At 37.2% G+C, this 21,733-nt stretch overlaps 1 protein-coding gene across 2 annotated transcripts in view; it reads right to left on the reverse strand.

The window, feature by feature from the left end:
- Window positions 1-21,733, reverse strand: part of Ctnna2 (catenin alpha 2) — a 1,128,304-nt gene that overhangs the window by 55,380 nt on the left and 1,051,191 nt on the right. For both annotated transcript variants that reach the window (XM_051154752.1, XM_051154753.1), the window contains exons 13-14: window positions 17,933-18,084; window positions 7,705-7,818 (exon numbers count right to left, since the gene is read on the reverse strand). In XM_051154752.1, coding sequence (XP_051010709.1) covers window positions 7,705-7,818; window positions 17,933-18,084 — 266 coding nt within the window. The remainder of the gene's footprint in view (window positions 1-7,704; window positions 7,819-17,932; window positions 18,085-21,733) is intronic.

Consider the following 21,733-nt stretch of genomic DNA (forward strand, 5'->3'; position numbering starts at 1 on the left):
TCATATCTTTGTGCTGCTTGCAATGGTGCTTCTACCATACAAAATAGTTCCTAAGCATGATGTTAAATGTCCCTAAGCACAAGAAGGTTATGATGTATCTTATGGATAAAATACATGAGCTAGGTAAGCTATGTTAAGTCAGGCATCGGTGGTGTTTGCCTTGTGTTCAGGGTCATTGAATCAACAACGTAGGGTATTTGCACAGAAACACCCTTGAAACATGTTACCGTGTTGATCAGCTGAAGACAACATTGAAATTTACATCTCTTAGCAACCTATCCCTGTATCTCTTCTACAAGCAAGTATTAGGCAATTGTTTATTTAAATATTCATGAGTGATTTATAGAACATAATCACTGGAAGTAAGAGTCAAACTTGTTTGTTAAACACCATTTTTGTAGCACGTTCCAAGTGAAATGTTTATCTTCACTTCATGACATTCTCCCATGACCACCTGCAAAAATGGTTTGTGGACGTAGCTTTTAGTCAGTGTTTTATCACAATAACAGAAATAAAACTAGAAGCCAATGCTATGTTATTGTGCACATTATCCTGGCATTACTCCTGTCATTAGATTGCTTTCTACCTACCCTTTTTACAGTAGAAAGAATGGATATGCTAGTACCAGAGCCTGTGTGACTATGGATGAATAGAAGGCACATATAATTCCTTGCAAAGATACATGTGGTGAAAATTATGTTTATCAAATAACGTAATCAATGTAACTTTCTAATATAATTGTCCACATTTAATAATGACAGTACCTAGGCCCAGAGAAGATAACCAAATCCCTAATATCATACGACTTAGGATTTGGGGAATAAGAACTCAAGCAAAGGTGGTAAGCCAATGACATTCTTTACCACATGCCAGCATATCATCAAGCAGCTACGTATAGTTTGTGTGAATGTTCCAGCCCAGTGCACACAGGTGGTTGAAAGTCCACCTTTGTCTACCAAGCCATGTACCCTCATGCTAAAGTTTCCCAGGTCAGAAAAATGTTAGCTTGTACTCATGGAAGCCCAGATGATGCACATTATTATGAAGTCATGCCCACTAACTTTCATGCATATATACATGGAGTTTTAGAGAGAATGGGTTTGTATGTGTATATAAGTTACAACTCATTTCAGTGCAGGTTCACATACAGTACACATCTCCATGTATGCTTAAAGTAGAAGCAAGATTGATAAAAATATGCTAGTTAAAATATTTAACATTCTATGTTTGGGGACATATAAAATACATCTATAAAATTTAAGAAGATTCATAAAATACAATAGAATCTGTCACAAACTCTTATTTGTAGTTCCATCTTAAAAAGAAGGTCCTGTATTTCTCATTTGCCTTTAACTGATAAAAATTACATATGTACTTTTTTTCTGAAGTAATCTTGATTCACTTGGCTTCTATAAACAAAAGAATGTTTTATGTAAGTAGCACAAGTCTTAGGAAACCAATATTAAAATTTTCACTGGGTTCATACACACACACACACACACACACACATACACATACACACACACACACACATACACACACACATACACACACACACATACACACACACATACACACACACACACATACACACACACACACACATACACACACATACACACACATATACACACACACATACACACACACATATATATATATATATATATAAACAAAAACCAATAGGGCCACTAGCAAATTGCACACTGTATGTACAGGGTCCAGGTGGAAAATATTGCACTTTAATTACCAAAACAGTGACTGTCAATGGACACGTGAATGAAGGGTGGACACTTTCCTATCAACAATAGCCTGTGAATCTCCATTTTTTAAAATTTAGCACTTAAATATTAGTGACCTTGGTTTTCTCTCTAATTTTTGTTTGTTTGATTTTTTTTTTTTTTTGAGAAGTTCCATAGCCCTGGCTGGCCTGGAACATATTCTGTAGACCAGAGATCTACATGCCTCTGCCTCCTGTGGGCTGGGCCTAAAAGTATGTGCAACTGTATCTGGCACTCGCTAATTTTTGTAGACAATTTGTTTTATTTTACTTGTAATTGTTTGTATGTATTTGTCTGAGTACAGTCTTTTACAAGTGCACATAAGTTCCTACAGATGTCAGAAGAAGATTTTGGATGAGCACCTCCCCCCATTCCAGAGTTACTGGAGGTAGTAGGCACCCAACATGGGTCCTGACCACTGAACTTTTGTCCTCTGGAAGTGTAGCAAGAGTTCTTAATTGATTAGCCATCTCCCCAGCTCTCTAGTCCCTGGTCTCTAATTTACCTTACTGCCCCAACCCTGATTCCCAGAAGTGTTTCCCAAAAGTAGAGCCCTTGACTTCATTCTCGAAGCAGGAGCTCAAGATCTCCTGACAAATTGCTTAAGTATCTTCTTGCTCAAAGCATCAATGTCACTCAAGAGAAGTCAGCAGAAATGATAGGCATTTTCTGAGGACATATTACAGAAGAATGACCAGCCACTTCAAAGCAGATTTGCAAGGGAGATGTTATATTGACTGGAGGAGGGCTTGACCTGCATAATGCACTTAATGGGGTGAGACTGGGGTGCAAGTGTCATTACGTTTGCCTCTGCTGTGTAGCTGTCGATGAGCTCAAGGCTTTTCTTGAATATTCTTTAAATGCTCTTGGCTTTAAAAAATTCATTATTGACCTTTTCTGAAACTGGAATTTAAAAAAAGGTTATCTATAAACAGTAGATCACAACTGCAAAATTTGCAAGTTAATCAAATTAAAATTCAACACATGACTTTTAATTAGGTCTTATCAATGTAACTCAGCAGTTTGAAATGTTAACACATTAAAGCCATTCTAGGTAAAAAAGAAAATAGAAGGCTGCCTATATTAAAACCAAATTCAATGTGAAATATATAATATATAATTGCTCATTCACTCAAACTAAGACAACATGGGAAAAATTATTTCCATGGTCAAAGGGAAAGGAGACAAATCACCTTTCCTGTTCCTGTGATGTGATCACCAGAGGCTCCTGCTAGTTTCTGTAGTCTTGATTCATACTAGGCAGTCACAGTTCCTCAGGATGTACAGTTGGCTGATTTGGAATCTAAACTAAGAACATCAGAGACCAGAATGTACAAGGACTCAAGCCATTGTCCCAGGTTCCCAGCCTTTGCTGCAGACAGCCAATCATTTATATTTTGTGATTAATAAAGTATTCCTATTGAGATCAAAGTGAGGGACACTGATATAAAAATAGCAGCCACTCAAAGGGACCAAAACTATTCTTCAATCTAAAGCTTTAGGTACATGGCCCAGTGACTACCTTTGAAATGCAAGGGTCCCTGGCCTGGCAAGGATTGCTTTCTTAGGCAAAGAACAGAACTTATTACAAGGGTTTTACATACAAGAGAATATATAAAAAGATTAAAATTCAACCTTATATTTCTCTTCACTTGTCACACTTAGACAATAAATGTAAATAGTTAAACAGTTGGGTTTTCTGACCTTCAGTCTTAGAGTGTGATTGAAAAACAGATATTTATTCTATTCATGCAAGCAAACCCTCCCACACTTCATCGGATGATCAGCTTTTAATGTTAAATCATCTGGTTAGGAAGCTACCAGAAGTACTACCATTTTCTTCACAGTGGAGCAATATGCAGAAACATAGGACAAAATCAGGAACATATTTTGTAATGATGTTCTTCTAATGTCACCATGACATAGAAATAGTGCATCACTATGGTAGTAAACTTTAATTATTAACCAGATGTACCTACATCACTTGGGAAGGCATTTCTCAATAAAGGACTGTGTAGGTTTTAGATCAAGTTGGACTGTGTGCATGTCTCATTGTATTCATTAAGATGGAAAGACCCAGTCTCAAGGTGGGAAGAATCTGGAACCTGGACTGGAAGAGTAGAGAAAGCTCGAGGGTCACTAAACATGCATACATTTACTTTCTCTGTGATCTCAACTGTGGGCATGACTAATTGCTTCAGTTTCTAGCCTTAACTATTCCTCGGAGTTTGGACTGTAATCTAGAATAGTGAGCTGTAAGAAACCTTTTTCCCTTTAAAGTTTCTTTTTGTCAGATATTGTATCACAACAACAAAAGTGAAACTAGGACAGAAATTGAACCAGGAGTAGAGTTGAAACCCACACTAGCATCATGAGTATGAGGCACGCAGGAATTAGGGAGTCACCTAAAGTTACACAGCTTTGCAAAGCTATGCTTAAAGTTAAGTTTTGCATATTCCCAAAGGGATAAATTCAATCTATAAGGTTAATAGTCAGAGAACTACGGGTGGTCTACTTACACTATGACAACATGTGACAAAACAGTTTTAAGATGTCATGTCAGGGGCTGGAGAGATGGGCCATCTTTTCAGAGCCCCTAGTTCACTTCCAATGGCACATGGCCATTCACAATCATCTGTACTGTATTCTCAAGGCAATAAAATATTCTCAAGGAATAAGGCACGCACATGGTACACAGACACGCATACCGACAACACACACACATATTTAAAATTTCTAAAAATTAAGACGTTGTGTCTAACATCATACAGCAAGATAACCTCTGTGTATTACCAGACTGCTATACCTACTCACATTCCTCCTCCCCCCACTCCCCCTCAAGGTGTTACAAACTGAAGCCTGGAGAGAATACTCAGTATTTAAGAGCACTCTTAGCACAAACATGCAGATCTGAGTCCATGTCTCCAGTATCAATGTAAAAACCAGGCATGGCCACATAATGCCCGAACCTACATGCCTGGGCAGAGTTAGCAAACAGACATAGAAGGATCACTAGGCCTTGCTGCCATCAACCTAGATGAGATAGTGGTTGGGAAGAAATAAAAGAAACACAGCAACCTCCAGGTTCAGTATCAGGCATGATATCATGGGAATAAAGTAGAGACTTAAAGCACAGGATGTTTGATGCCCTCCTCTGACATATGCAGTAAGTGTATGTGCCGGTACACATACACACATATAACCACACCTACCAACAGCCTTGTAAAGTGTTTTAAAAAGCAGTATAAAAGCCATGTAGAAGAAATTATATCCACTAATTCTAACATTTGAAAGCAATGTTGGCAGAAGGTGCTAAAACTTAATTATGCGGTTTATCCTCCTTTTTATGTTAACTTGCCATTTTCTGAATAAAAGCACAAAATAAGGCCATAATCAGGGAAGACTGTCTGCTTGGAAGACCTAACATCTCTGTCCAACACAAAGTTGGCTTACTTTGCAATTCTAAGCAGCTTGTCAAATGCTGGCTGTCCAAAGTTCAACCTTAGCCATTTGATATGCCCTCTTAGTCCCAACTTAGTGGGCATAATTCTGTCTCTGCTTGATGTTGACATCAGAAGTAAAGCTGTTGGCTACAAGTTGATCCAGCACACAGGACAGACCTCTGAGACAAATCATTAAATTCAAGATAAGAGTAACTGGTTCTTTCTTGGACCCTGATCATATTTAATTCTGAGAAAAGACATCAGAGTGAATAAATTATGATCAAGAGGAACCATCTAAATTTTGTTTCTCTCCATCATCACTGACTTGATGTCTAACATAAAAATAATGTGTGAAAGAGAAATATATGCAGAGTCTATTCTAGTTAAATGTGGATTATTCAGCCAATCTTCACAAGATGGTGATCTCAAAGCAAGATAAGGCTTATATTATGGGTCTTATTCTTTGAGGACACAACTCAGTGGAACCAGGGCAGAAGTCAGTCAATAAAATTAACTTGGAATTGATTAATGTTTGGATGAATTACTCAAACTTGTCCTTTGTCATTGACATAAAAATGCTGGTTTTACTTAATTTTAAAGATGAGTTGGCTTGATTAATTAGTTTGGTGGTATGCCAACACACTCAAAAGATTCTTGCTTAATGACCTTTCCATTTTTGAACGTTTCAGGCAAGATTGTAGAGTTTGTGGGGAATTTTCAACGAAGGCTCTATGCCCTTCCACACACTTTGATGTCACTTTTATGGTCAGAAGGGACCTTCTTTGCCAAAGGAGAATAATGATCTGAGCCAGACTTTATTGAGCATTTACTATATGCCAAGTGTTATACTATTATTCTGTAAAGATGAAGTAACACTCAAAAGAATACTGTCAAGGAAGTCTATGTCTACGGTTCACATCTGACAGATAATATATCTGAAAGTCAAAGAATTCAAGCAACATGTAGCTCTTAGAATAGCACAACACTCATGTTTGTAGATCAAGCCCCTAGTTGTGTCTGTTTTCTGTACTACATAATAGGACTGTTGTGTTTTCTGTACAATATTTGTCTTTCCGAATCTGACTTATTTTCCTTAATACGTATTCATTTTCTGACAAGTGACTTAATTTTCTTCTCTGTGGCTGAATAAGATCTCATCACATACATGTTTACATTGTATTTATCCATTTATCGGTTGAGAGACATTTAGGCTGATTCTGTAACTTGGCTATTGTACAGGCTGCTACGATTATTATGCATGTGGAAGCCTCTCTGTAGCATGTAGACTTAAGAGTCTTTGGGGTAAATGCTCAGGTGTGGCATGGTGACTCATATGGTGATTCTCGTTTTAGTTTTCTGAGACCCTCTATAATTTCCTTAGTGGCTGCACTAACTTATATTTCTCCAAGCTGTGTAGAATGGTCCCCTTTCCCCACATTCTTGCCAGAAATTGTTGTTGTTGCTGCTGCTGTTATTATTATTACTATTATTATTATCTGACTGAGGTGAGGCAGAATCTTAGTATGGTTTAAGTTTCCATTTATGTTTTGGCTCAAGATCTCTTATATTTGTCATATGTTTACTAGCCATATTCCTATTTTGAGATCTGTCTATGCTGATTATGTTTTCTTAAACAAATTTAACAGATAATTAGAATATAAAATTTTCAGTTATACTGAAATTTGAATTGGTTTACTCTATGAAAATATTTAAAAAGTAATCTTACTTCCCACTACCTGCATAGAATATTCACAACTATGCTTCAGGAAATACAGTTGACTTCCTTGGCTCAGCTCTGTGATGATCAGTATACCACTTATGCTATGAACCAGGTCACTGAGTATTCATCTATTTGACAGAGCTGTTATATTTTGTTGTATGATCCATGTCTTAAACTCAAAACTCATGAACATTTATGTAATGTCTTTCTACCACTTGGCAAAACACCTAGCCATTACAACAGGTAGGCATTAGGGAAAAATAATGATTTCTTTCTATGCAATACCCTTGAGTCAACATAGTATTCACTATGAAATCTACCCAAGGCTAGGGAGCTATTGTCAAGCCAGTAACATAGCAGAACTTTAATTCTCCATTTGTTGTTGCTTCTTGTGCTATTTCTGAGCTTGGGGATTGCACACAGCACAATGGTGGGTGCAATGCAACTTATGCATTAGATGCTCCATTGCCTATCGACTTACTGCCCTCAAGCCAAATATAATCTACCACACATGTTAGATTATGTAGTGGTTAGCTGCAGCTGCTATGCTCGATGAAGAGAGGATAGAGAGGGTTAAAAGGAATTGGTAGTTGCTACCACCATTAACAACATGAACTGCCACAGATCACCCAAGTAAAAGCCCAGATTTCTGATTCAAAGATATCTGAGCTCCCAGCACCCATAGTTCAGAAATTTCTTCCAGCTATTTGTTTGAGTTTCTCCCCTGGGCAGCTATCCAAAGTCAAGAATGTCCACGCACCCGTGCACTCTGTCCAGCAATGAGCTGGTCGTCCTCAGTCTGAACACTTGTCCGACTACGCACATCATAATCTTCTTGCTCAAAGTCAGAATCATCTTCTAGCTCTTCTGGAGTCTAAATAACAACAGAAAAGATAAAATTAGTTCACTTTTACCCACATATGCAAAGGCAAAACATCCCCAAAGAAAGAGTTTACAGCATTTTACATATGGCATGGATACCTTTATTGGTATCATTTTCAAAACCTTGGGAACCATACTGTCCTAAATTACCTACTTAGAAAATGTATTTTATTTATTTTCTCTGACAAATATAGCAAATCTTTGTTTGATTTTAATATGAGATGGCTTCTAATTAAAGCAAGAGTACAGTTATATAAAATCCAAGTCAATTTAGTAGACTAATTTGTAATGATTTTATTTTATTAAATAATTAAATAACAACATTTAGTAATTTAATAATAGAAATTAATTATCCTCACCAAAATTTATGGCATGGTTTTTCTATAATATCATTTTGTCTATTCTACTTCTACTTTTCTGAAAAGCAAAATGATTAGTGATCTCTATGCTAGTGACTAGACCCCATGAAACACTGGGTTTGCTCACTAAGTCGTGAGATAGAAAGACTATATTTCAGACTACATTCAACCTTCACTGAGTATATACCATTGTGTGTCCCTGAGCATACCATCTGACATCTCTGAATTTTGGTTCCTCTCTATATAAATTGTTTTTTTTTTCCACTGTGGCCACCGTGTGTGTGTGTGTTTGTGTCTGTGTGTGTGTGTGTGTGTATGTGAAAACTGATGTGACTCTGTAGAGATTATATAGTAGTAATAAATCTGCTTGCCATAATAATTACTTAGGATTTAAAATTAATTAATTAATTCAATAAAAAAATCTACAGGTCTCACTATGTAGCTCTAGCTGTCCTAGAAGTCAGTATGTAGACTAGGCTGGCCTTGAACTCACAGAGACCTACGTTTCCCTCCCCAGTGCTATGAATAAAGACATGTGCTAGTATACCCAGCTTCAACAAGAAATTTTTATTATGGAAGCTACCAATTACTACACAGCATTAATAAGTAAATAATTCTTTAACAGTGTCAATTCAGATTATACCAGTATAGTGAAGTAACAATTATTCCCTATCTACAACCAAAGAAAATTAGGTAGAAAAAAGTCCAATAACATAGCCTATGTCTTTGATTTAGAAACAGACTAGAATTTTGATCTAAACAATCAAGTTTATTTGACCCCCAACTTCAAAATCTTTGGGTTTTGTTATTTGTTTGTTCACATTATAAATTGGATAGGAACCTGAATGATAAATGGCATAAAGAGATTAGAGTTAGATTAAGATTGTAACAAATCATTAAAGTCTGCATTTGCAGTAGATTAAGAACACATCTATAAGCCAACCAATAAAAAAATCTTCCCTTTCTTATAAGCACAGAACATGTATTAAGGGCTTGCCACATTGTTTCTCTGTGTGCCACACAAACTCAAGAAAATCTCTTCACACTCCTTTGAAGTGTTTTATTTCTTTTTAAACTATTTTGTCAATAGGAGACTAAAGAATATAAGGCACTAAATTTTCTTGGCGCTTTCTAAATAGGCAGTCTGAAGCATGCGCTGGACACTCTCACATACTGCAAACTCTAAAATTACCCCTTCAGGAGGGCAGTGGTGGGACACCTCTGCTCACTGTCTTCTGCAAACTGTCTCTTAGGACGTAGCAGGAAGGTATCTTTTTTTCAATAGATACAAGTGTAGCAACGGTACTGGTGATGCTGATCCCCACTTCCTCCTATTGTGCTGATTTCCTTGGCATCCTTAGTCTGATTTGTCAGGTGTAGTTACTGATGTAGTCTTGAGATTGGTCAGACAGGCATAAAATGGGTTTTTTCATGCCAGTACTCCATTATGCCTGCTGATTTTCCAGGTTTGGGCATAGAAAATCTTGGTTTCTTTCTGTCTGGCACATCAACCTCATTAGCATTCACTCAGTCATCTACTTTATGCTCAATTTTGTTTCATAGCAATGTTAAAAGAATGGGAGAAAGAGGTTCTCAAGTAAGCATTCTGCCAATTAAAAGTGGGAGTGAGAGAGGCAGAACATGGTTTAAATATCTGGTTATATGTTTACTGTGGACAGAGGCAATTTTCTGTGATCATTTCTTGATTCTGGAGTGTACTGTGAAACAATTTCAGCAAGTTGGTAAATTCTGCTGACAGATGAGATGACAAGATTGCAAGCACTTTCATCAGTACTTCTTAAAAGGGAGAGAAAAATAAATGGAACACCTCTCTTCGGAGACAGATGCAGCAAACAACAAGGCCTGTAGGACTGTGTCCAAACTGCAGTGACATGGGCATTTATACAGCCTGTGAGTCAGTGACAAGCTTCACCTGGTGAAGTAAGGCTAATGACTCTGAGATTTATGGAAATGAGTATAGCCAGGAACCAAAATGAGAGAGAGAGAGAGAGAGAGAGAGAGAGAGAGAGAGAGAGAGAGAGAGAGAGAGAGAGAGAGAGAGAGAAATTAAAACAATAATAGCCTGAGGGACTGAGGAGATGGCTCAGTTGATAAAAATTTTTGCCAATCAAACAGGAGTGAATTTGGATGCTGGCATCCCCATATCCACTGATTGAGGATTGCTTCACAGAAGGGAATTCATACCTAGTACTGAAAACCTGGGCCAAAGGCCATGACTATCAATATTACAGGCCCTATGTGGAACCTACTGTTGTTTCCCTAAAATCTCAAGTCATTGAACTGTTTTTTTTTTCAGCACTTATATTTATATCCATAGACTTGTGATGCTTTTGATCACATCCAGAGATGCTCATTTTTGTAGCAATGGGGGCTAATCAAGACATCTATAACTGGTCAACCTCTGAGAATAAATGACTGTGAAGGCTAAGCTTCCAGTGAGACATCTCTACCAATGTTTCTCCATCCAAGGCTCAGGGAGCATCTAAGATGAGAAAATAGAAAGAATGTAAGAGCAGGAGGATAGGAGAAAGTGCTATTATATGCTGTCTTCTTGACCTGACATGGTTGTAGCATGCAGCTTTGGTTATCTACATGAGACCTGCACAAGATCAAGCATTAAAGGGGGAGGGTCCTCCAAGGCACACTGATAGTGAAGGAGGTACTGTCGCCTGGTAGCTGCTGAGGAAAGGGAGTCATTCATTTTTCTTCAGGAATGTCACAAATGGTAGGTACCCCATGGCCCAAGAGATGAACCCACATGCCCATATAGTCAGCTCTAATTAAAAGGAATGAGGGATGGTGATTATTGATGATGATGCTGATGATAGAGGACATGAAGCTTAGAGGGAAGGATGGTGGGGGACCTGGAGCATTGGAATGAGGTAGAAGTGGTATATCTATCTGATCAATAGCTCTTCAGGTGTGTTAGAATTTTTCAAATATATATATAAAAATATTTCCCTAAAATACCTGGATTTACCTAAAAAATCTATAACTCAAACACTGGGAAGATGAAGACAGGAGAATACCTAGTGCTTGCTGGCCAGCCAGTCTAGCCAAAATAGCAAGCTTTGAGTTCGGTGAGAAACTTTGTCTCAAAGAATATAAATAGAGTGAAGAAATAAACAAAAGAAGATAGCTGAGGCAGAACTGTGCTCAACAGGCATGTGTAGCCATATACACACCTACATGAATATACCACACACATAACTATACACACACACACACACACACACACACACACACACACACACACACACACACACACACCACAAAATGAAATAAAAAACCTTGATGTGGGCCCAGTTGTCCTGATTTTGTCTTCCACTCACTAGCTGCAAGTGTTTGGAAAGTCACTCAGTTTGTTGCTTTGGTGTCTCCTTAGTTATAAAATGAACATTAGAATGATATTTTTCCTGCTTCATTCATAGAACTTCTAAACACATATGTATATGAAAGTGCTTTGCCAATTATAAAAAGGACAAATACATAAATGATGTGATAATTAGTATACTAAATAAAACATAATACCTATTAGCTATAATAATAGTAATAGTAGTTATGATCATTTACCATATGCTATTAGAGAGCCAATAAATTTCAGGATTTAATTTCTATAACTTGATGAAATAAATTCAATGCCTATTTTATAAATGTATGAAGTATCTCAGAGTCTTTGTACTGGTTGAGAAAACAGTCTTAATGAGAAACGAACTAGTCCAGATTAAGTTGGAGATTGTTTCCATGGTTAACTTATATAGGAAAACCCATCTGATCATAGGTGGCACTATCCCCTAAGCAGAAGGCTCTGAACAGACAAAGCAAGCCAGTAAGCTAACGTGTATTTCTTTCTCTCTGCTAATAGCTTCAAATGTGAGTAGCTGTTTAAGTTCTTACTTTGATTTCCCTTCACTAATGGACTGTAGTGTGAAATTGTTATCCACTTAACCCTTTCTCCCCTAAATTGCATCTTGTCAGCATATTTTATCATAGCACCATAAATGTCACTAGAATATCCTTCAATAAAAACTTCTGAGATGTCCCCATTAGCAAACTGATAGAATAGGGGGAAAAGTTGAAGAACCCACAATCTTAATAGTAACAAACAATACAGGCAAATGGATAAATGTGAGATAGTTATTATGTCTCTTAAACAAAGTCAAACCCACAGCTGTTGCTGATATAAATAGTTCAGTGCATGCACAGTCTTCTAAGTGCTTTTCTTTTTTCTGTTGCAGGGGCCTCCACAAACTAAAGAAGACATGATGAAGTACAGATGATTAGGACATGGTCCCAAAGGAGTAAGAGGCATATTAGTAGATGCAGTCTCAAGACCAAGGCATTAGCATGTGTGTTTCGTTGAATGGAAACAAGAGACATGAGGATGATTAAGCTTCAACTTGTATTTTGAGGGAGGACTTTTGTAGAGAGCCAAAAATACCACCTTGGACATAGTCCCAGTTTCCTGTATCTACCACTATCTACCTATTGGGTTGTGAAAATATTATTTTTCTATACAATACTTTTAATTTTTTATCTTCCCCAGTCCATTTTCTAAGCCAGTAAGTAACATGCACTCATCATAGAGAGCGAAGGTCTCAGGAGTTCTCTAGAGACACATCAGTTGTCAGCTGCAGAGCTCCAATGCTTAGCGTTCACAACAGAAGACAAATGTGTATCTACTGAAGCCAACTGGTATGTCAATGGGTTTTGAAATGTTTTACTTAGACATATGAGAGAAATATATTAAGGATATATATGAAAATTTCACTGAAAGGAGAAAGGAAATATACACATTGACTGGCTATTTGGGGTGAGTTTTAAGAAATAACTACCCAATAGAGATCTATAGCACTAAAGTGGTATAGATCTAAAAAACAACTAACATTAGCCAATATAAAAACATAAATAAAACAATACAAAAGCAAAACAAAACAAGCAAAAACAATTTCTCCCTTGTTGGGTCTACTTGGCCATGGGTTATCATGAAAGCCTCCTAAGTAATCTTCCCATTGAGTACATTGAGAACCATGCTTTCCAGATTCTATTCGCACCAGCACTATCAGGGATGTCTCTTTCGTATCCGAGATAGACTATGTCAAGTCTTTATTCATAGCCTTCCAGTGACTCTCATATCTTCTGTGTGGTTCCTAGGCTTCCACACCTTCCCAACTTCACCAAACTCAAAGCCATCCTTCTGCAAAAAGTAGGCCCTGAATATGTTCTGGTTCTTTCTGACGTTGTCTCTATAAAACCTGTGCTCACCATGAGCTCTGTTTCCCATACCTTGCCTCTATTTCTGCCATGGTACTATAAATTGAATATATTTATTTATTCTATGTACACATAAGAAAGAAAATTTGTCCTTGTTTTCCTCTGTAGGGAGGAAGGATCTAACAGTATGGGACATTTCATAACCCCATAATAAGGACATAATGAATTATTTCTCATTGGCATTGTTAAAGAAACAAAGCTAAGATCCGCACAGGATTAGAATTAGCAGGACAAAATAAAACAAGATACATGAGCAGCTTTTCACCTTTTATTTGCTAGTTATGAGAAATATTTTTATTCTAACTGCTGAAAATTTAATATTGGTGACTTCTATGGAAAATTCTATATTATTAAACAACTTAAAGAAACCTTAGGATGATTAAAAGAAGGAATTGGGGGAATCTAAGTACTAGGTATATGAGTGTCTTTTACTTTACCCCTGTTTCCTTCATTTGCAGAGAACATAATTAGCTGATGACCCCAAAATTACAGCTAAAGTAAAAATTTTATAATCCACTGCTTCATAGAATCTTCATAGTCTACTTAATATTTTAATAGGGTCCCTAGTCTGAAAAATAATGAGAAATTTAAAACTCTAACAATTTTGTTTATTAAGCCGTTTGGCCCCAAAACTAATCCATTTGTATAGCCTAAATGACATTACACTATTTATTTAAATATTAGAATAAAAATAGACCTCACTGATTCTGAAGATGATGTTTTATCATATGGATAACTATATATAAAACTTCACAAACTTACGATGTTATCAGCATACATGTGACAAGCTAATGGTTAAACATTCAACTACCCCAGCTAATATTTCATATGCAATCTGAGAAACAGTTCCATACCACCCTCAAAAAAAAAATTCAAATATCTAACAAAACTCCAAAGCTCTTTGATACACAATATAGGAGAGCTACAGTGAACAACAGACCTTGATCAAACCTCAGCCCCAGGTCTTACTATTTCCTTGACCTGTCTTTGAAATCACCATACAATATATAATCAAAAGGAGGATGTCAATTACAAACGTTCCGTCTATTATGTAGAACAACTGTTCTATTATTTGATGTGTCACAACATCAAGGTACTTCCTAACCTATTACACTTAATTCCTAATAGCAAATCCTTATTCTTTTACTCATCTTAACTTCCAAGAGTAAATAAAACATATCTTAAGTGTATCTTCGATCCTCATGACCTGTAAATTTCCTCATTTGTGACTTTCTTTTCACCAACATTTATTTTTCATACTATCTCAAAAATTGATCATCTGTAGTCATTCCCAGACATGCCATCATGCAAGCTCAAACATGACAGGATTCTGTCTCTTTTCTGGCCACTCATACTATGAATAAGTGATCTTTCATAGCTTATTTAGTGCCACATTTTATGTGGTTTGGGCTAATGGTTTCTCTGTTTAAAATGGCAATCAAAGCAGTACTGAAAGCTTATCCAGTGTCCTCAAGGGTAGTGGTGAATTGAATGTTCCTAAATCATGTAGTCTGTAATGTGCCACACAGAAAAATACATGAATCTTATGTTAACCCTGGCTTTCCCCTAAAAATTACTAAGTACTAATGAACTGATGATTCAGAGTGAATAGTTAAACATAACTCCTATGGGTGAGAATACCTATGTGTGATGGTCTTCCTGGTTTGTGTATTTATTTTTCATATGCCTTTATGAAGATAATGAGAAAATTTCTACATAGCTGTATATCACTGGTGATATATTTCATTACAAAGGAAATGAATAACAGTCTCATGAAATAAGGGGAAAGACAGATGTGTGGTCTTGAAAAGTGAAGTTGGAACCTGAAAAAAACAAATTTGTCTACATCTGAGGGCTGTCTGGAGCTAGCCTGGAGCTCACAGATACCAACATCAGCATTAAATATGTATTGATTGCTGAAAGGCAAGGTGATGGAGAAATTGAACCATCATGGTCCGTCCTACAGTCATTACTTCTTAAATGGTTTTAGAAGACATTTCTTTATTTAGCAAAGTGTAATCTGCACATTGGGAAGCGGTTACACAGTCGTGTCAGCTGTCAGGAAAAGCCCTACCCCCATCATTCTTTCCCTGTACAATATAATTTTCTATGTCTTACAGATATAATAATTATATTAAAATGAAGACATGAAAGTACTTAAATATGAAAGGAACCATTTGGGTGCTGAGTGGATAAGGACTTTAAAAATAACAATTTATATCCACTGTACATTTCTCTTTTCCTAAATTTTAAGCAATTCTTCTTAAAGTGTAGAGATGGGGGAGATGACACTCCCTGTGATAATATGACATTTTATCTAAAATTGTGGACTTTTAGGGGCTCATGAGTGAAAGAATGAATGATGGCTATAAACCTGCTCAGCTCTCAGATAAATGGTTATCACAAAAATGTGAAGGCTAACAAAGCAGAAAAATGGCAAAAGAGGAAAAATGTCTTGAGGATTATAGTGGGGTTTAGTGCATAACAGTGGGCAAACATAACTCTCATGGTCTGTTACCTATTTCTCAAGGTGGCACAGAATGGGGAAATGACTTAAAAATCTCACTATCCTTTCCTTTCCTACTCTAATTCTCTTATCTTTTTTCACTCTGTCATCTTTCTAAAATCTTCTGAGTTGGGACAGGAACTCTCAGTCTTCCTCCCTCCCTTTCTCTCTCCCTTCCTCTTTTTCTCCCTCACTCCCCTCCTCTTTCCCTCCTTCTCTTCTTCAATATGTGCCAAACAATACAACCCAATGAGGGGAAAACAACAACAACAAAGACAGCTATCTTCTCCTAAATTTTACAGTCTAAGGAAGGCAATAGCCATAAAAAGGACTAGTGAGATAAATACTCTATACACAGAAAATCTGTTATAGATACTCAAAGAAGAGAGTCATTATTGTTCAAAATAAATACAGGGAAAGAATGGTTACCCAAGTCTTGAAAGATGGTCAGAGTGTCACAATTACAAAGTGGGTAAGTTAAAAGTATGAGAAATTCAAGACCCTAAGTCCAAACTTGAAATCTCTGTGTTTAAGTGTAATTACTATGACCTGATTGAGTTTTGTTAAATATTATGCTCTTTATAATTGCTTTCATAAGTCAGTTCCAGAGACAGCTGTGGAGGCTGTGGTTATGGAGTTTCTGCATACCTCCACTGCAGCTCTGTAAAGCAACTCGATGCTTTAAATGATGGCGGTACTGCATCACAGAATGATAACAGCGTGGATACATCTTACTAAGGAAAGCATTATAATTAATCTCATTTCCACTTTAAAAAAACTACTGTATTAATACACGAGTATGAACATATGCCTGCGGCACTACATGTATGCCACTTATGTGTAGTGTCTACAGAGACCAGAGAAAGAAATCAAATCACGTGACACTGGAGTTTATAGGCATGCGTGAACCACCCACTATGGGTCCTGGGAACTGAACTCGTGTCTTCTATGAGCACAGTAAGTGTTCTTAACCACTGAGCCGTCTGTCTAGCCTCCCATTTGCTAGTTTTTAGTATATGTGTTCAACTTTTAAAAAAATAAATGAATAAGTTTCTCATTAGGATTGTATTGGTCATTACTCCTTTGGGATAATACTGCAGAAGCTCATTTCTCAGCTTTAATTATAATTGTTACCCATTTGTTCTCAATTATTCTTCTTTGTGTGCAGTTTGTCTGAATGGGGAGCCCCATCGCTAATGAAATTTCTTGAACAGTACTGTATTAAGTGGTTGGTAAGGTGAAAAGCCAAAACCTAAAGTTGGATATTATACAGCAGATAAATTGTATGAAGTAAGCTGCAGGTCATAGGGATAGATTAATGCAAATTTTGGATAGAGAGAACAAGTTACAAGTGATACAGCATAAATTTAAAAACAACTACAATGTAGTTCTTCTAGGTTTACAGTATGGTTTACTATTTAGGCAATAGTTATGAAAATAATACGTACTTCACAAAAAATATGGAGAAAGAGAGATAATGAGGTAGATGATGGGAGGAACTCTCACACAAGACTATCCAGATTTATGCATAATAAACTCATCATGTTGCTGCTATATTAACACTACAAGGCTGAAAACGCTTCACTCCTTAAGACCTCATGATTCCCTGGTGATCCTGGTGCGAAGACAATGTCTACAAGGGACACAAATAGAATGTAGCCGGGGTTTTACCAAATCATATGAAACTTACAGAAAAATGAATGCCAGAAGTAGCCAGAACATATAATGTCAGGGCATTTACTACCACTAAGCTGGGTTTGTTGGCACTCCTTCATCCATGTACATGTTTTACTAAGTCCATTTGCACAGTATATGCAAAGAGTCAGACATCTTCATGGAGTAATTAATTAACTCATTAATTACTCTTCATTGAATAATTAAAAGAAGGAAGACATTGAACTTTTGGGGGACTCTAGAAGCTTTGTGCAATAAGAGGTCTCACATACCCTGATCATCAGCACAGCCTTTCTGATGTCCCGAACACCATCATATACCAGGCGTGAGGCATCGATGAACTCGTTCTCCTCGAATGGTTGAGGGACATTGGCACTCAGGGCTTCGATGGCAACCTCAACTTGTTCAGCAAACCGTGGCATCACTGGGTGAACAAATGAAATGGCAGTCGATAAAAAAAAAAAGTTTCACTTGTTGTCCATCACTCCAGTCCTAGTACAAATTTACTGGTTATGCATTTAGATCCAGTTTTGAATAGGTCTAATTTAGTCATCTGTGTCACTTACCTCAGCAGAAGGAAGCAAACTTCTTGCAAGGTTATTGTTCACAGAAAGAAATATATGACAGCCATCCAAGGTAGTGCAGGTTAGCAAATAGGCATAGATTTCTCCTTTATGGAAACCTCACTTGAGTCACTTTTGCTAGTTCCTTCTCACGAAAATTTGTCCAAATTTTCTTAATCCTCCTAAGCCTACTTTTTTGTCTATATGATAATTGGATTGAATATTATAATTTACACAAAACTATCAGTCTTAAACTTCCCTTAGGAAGTATTGATAAACATTTAATTAATCACCATGAGTATATATCAGGAAGTAAGAAATAGAGAGGCTGAAGCAAGCAGGATGCTCTGGAAGGACCATGTAAGAGAACAAAAAGTAAACACTATATCTCAGTAGAAAGACCTGTTGAAGAAAAGACCAATGGGCTCAAGGTAATTTGTTTTATTGTTTTATTTTGTCAATGTCACCATGGTATGGACAAAAAAAGATGCATATATAAATTCCTGATGTCAGCAGAAAGCAAGCTCCCTCAAAGATCTGAAATATTTCCACAGATTCTGGAAAAGAAAATGGTGCTGATTCTTTGACTCTTAAAAAAAAATCATCATTCAATTTTCTCAGCTGTTATCCTATAGCAACCCATTCCTACAGCAGACAAAAGCCAACAACACAGCTTAGTTTATTTACAAGGACAATAAAATAGAAATATCATTCATCTGTATTCATTTCTGTGTTTTCATGCCTGGTTCATCTTTATGCTCATTTTTGCCCTCTTGGATACTTTGACATTCATTGTAATCCCTGGTGTGAGAAACTCTGCTCAATTACTCTCTAGGATCAGAATACCCAAGATACATTATTCCTAGAGAAGTGACTTTCTACTAGAAAAAATCAAATGAATTTTTAGGGGAAGGAAAAATGGGGGCAGGGAGGAATAAGTATTCTTACAACAATAACTACCAAAACCAAAGTGTGAATTGGACAATTTTCCTTTCCCAGGTTAATCATGACGATTAGTGTCCTATACACCTGGGCTGCATCTACATTGAAAGAATTCTGTGGCTATTTAGCTGTATTGCTGTAACTATGAATTGAAATTGAAGTGATTGACATTCTAATTATGCTCATTTGGTTAATAAAAAATCGTGTCAGAATATCATACCACGCACCATAAATATATGTGATTATCCCATGTCAACAAAAAATTCTGAAGAAATTTATTCCTAGAACCTATACATAAACTTGGGCTCTTTCAGTAACCTCTTTGTGTTGAGAATCAACTTTTTTAGGAAACTGAAAAACGCAGATAATTGGAATTGACCTCTTTGAGTATGAATTTTTTTTGTATTTGACATTTAAAAATGATTGTTTTACTTAAATAAAATCATGAATTTCTTTCTTCAGCAGAAAGTTCTGAGTTACACTAATTCCACTTTATTTGACTGTTAAAATGGAATGTTCATGACTATCAGTGATTTTACAGATTCATTCACAGATGTATAAAATTCCCCCCCCCCCCACTGTCAGGATGATATGATTACTTAGTGGGGCCAGCCTGTTCCTGTTCTTTAGTTGGTGGTTTGGTCTCTGTGAGACACGATAGACCCAGGTTAGTGGACTCTGTAGGTCTTCTTTGAAAGTCCTTGAAGCCTCTGGTTCCCTCAATCACTCACACAACGAGAGCTCTGTCTAATGTTTGACTGTGGTCCCTGCATCTGTTTCCATCATCTGCTGGGTGAGGCCTCTCAGAGGAGCTATGTTAGGCTCCTGTCTGTAAGCATAGCAGAATAATATTAATAGTGTCAGGGATTGGTTCTCTCCCATGAGATGAATCTCAAATAGGACCAGTCCTTGGTTGACCATTCTCTCAGTCTTTGCTCCATCTTTGTCCCTGCCCATCTTGCAGACAGGACAAATTTTGGGTTCAATGTTTTATAGGTGGGTTGGTGTCCTTATCTCTTCACTAGAAGCCCTGCATGGCTGCAAGACTTGACTACTTCAGTCTCCATGTCGCCCACCGCTTGGAGTCTCAGCTAAATTGACCCATAGACTTCCTGAGACCTCCCCTAACCCAAGTCTCTGGCAAGTCCCAGAGATGTCCTAGGCCCTTGCATATATATAGTAGATGCACAGAAGAAGACAAGGAGGTCTTCATGTGGATTGCCCAACAACTGGAGAGGGGGCCATCTCTGAATCTAATGTCTCCATTTGGATCATATTTCCCTAACTGGGCTGCTTTGTTTGGTCTGAGTAGGAGAGGATATGCTTAGTCCTGCAGCAACTTAATGTTCCAGGATAGGTTGGTACCAGGAGGGAGTTGGGGAGGACTGTGCAATATGGGGGATTAGGAGGAAAGGAGTGGTGCTGCAATAAGGATGTAGAGTGAATAAGTAAAAAGAAAACAAAAAACTTTTAAAAAAAAAAAGACTACTTAGTAGGAAAAGTCAGCATCTATCAGGACTAACAAGACTTGGTTTTGATGCCTAGGACCTAGACAACTCTCTAACCTCCACCTATATACTGTAGGAGCTGCTTGTGCATGCGCGCACGTGTGTGTGTGTGTGTCTATGTACTTGTAAAAGTTTATCATTCTATTGTAAATCTGATTAAGAATAAGAACTGTTACATATAAATAGGATACATATTATAAATTAATAAGAAAATGCCAGAAATAATAAAAAATGATGAGGAAATTCACAGAAAATAATTCCATATTACTAACAAATGCACAGTTATATGGTAGACATCATTAAATGAAAAGACAGCAATAATGTATCTTTTCATACTTAGAATGGACAAGTAATTTCAAGGATGATAGCCCTATGAAAATGTGGACAGAGGAAAACCCATCTACTGTAGTTGGGACTGAAAATGAAAATACATCATCTTAGCCACCAATACCATGAAATATGGTGAAATGGGTCTTTTCACCCTCAAACAGGTAGTTGGGTAATAATCTAGGGGATGACCTAATATCCACTTCTTCAGAGATACTAATAGGGAAGGAGATGCTGATGGGGCAGGCTGATCATTCTTACCCTTGAGTGACAAGAAACCCTTTTGAGTCTCTGTGTTTGTGGCTGCAACTTTTAGGCAAAGTGCTCTAACACTTGAGAAGTGGAACTTATACAAAAGCTGAAATGGGGGGGGGCTGCTCTCACAGGATCTTGTTAACAGGCCACACCTCAGACTTATCCCGATGTTTCTAACAACACTTATTGTGATGTCAGGAGGAACAGCTGTGAGATGCTTGCTCTAAGTTCATGGGTACTATATCTGTGTAGCACAAATCAACCAGGACATGCAGTGCCTTAAAGTCCTGAAGTTAAAGCTTGTGTGAGAAAAGCAACCTGAAACATGATAATCATTTGTCAGATCAGAGACGCACAAAGAGTACACTGCATAATTTAAACATGCATGTACTTCTATGCTCCATACCTACTCTGAAGGGCTATATGTTGTCTTAAGTGCAGAGTTTCCTTTAAGGGGAAGAAGAGGGTCTCTGGTATA

The sequence above is a fragment of the Acomys russatus genome, chromosome 13 (assembly GCF_903995435.1).
Source record: "Acomys russatus chromosome 13, mAcoRus1.1, whole genome shotgun sequence".
Taxonomy (NCBI): Eukaryota; Metazoa; Chordata; class Mammalia; order Rodentia; family Muridae; genus Acomys; species Acomys russatus.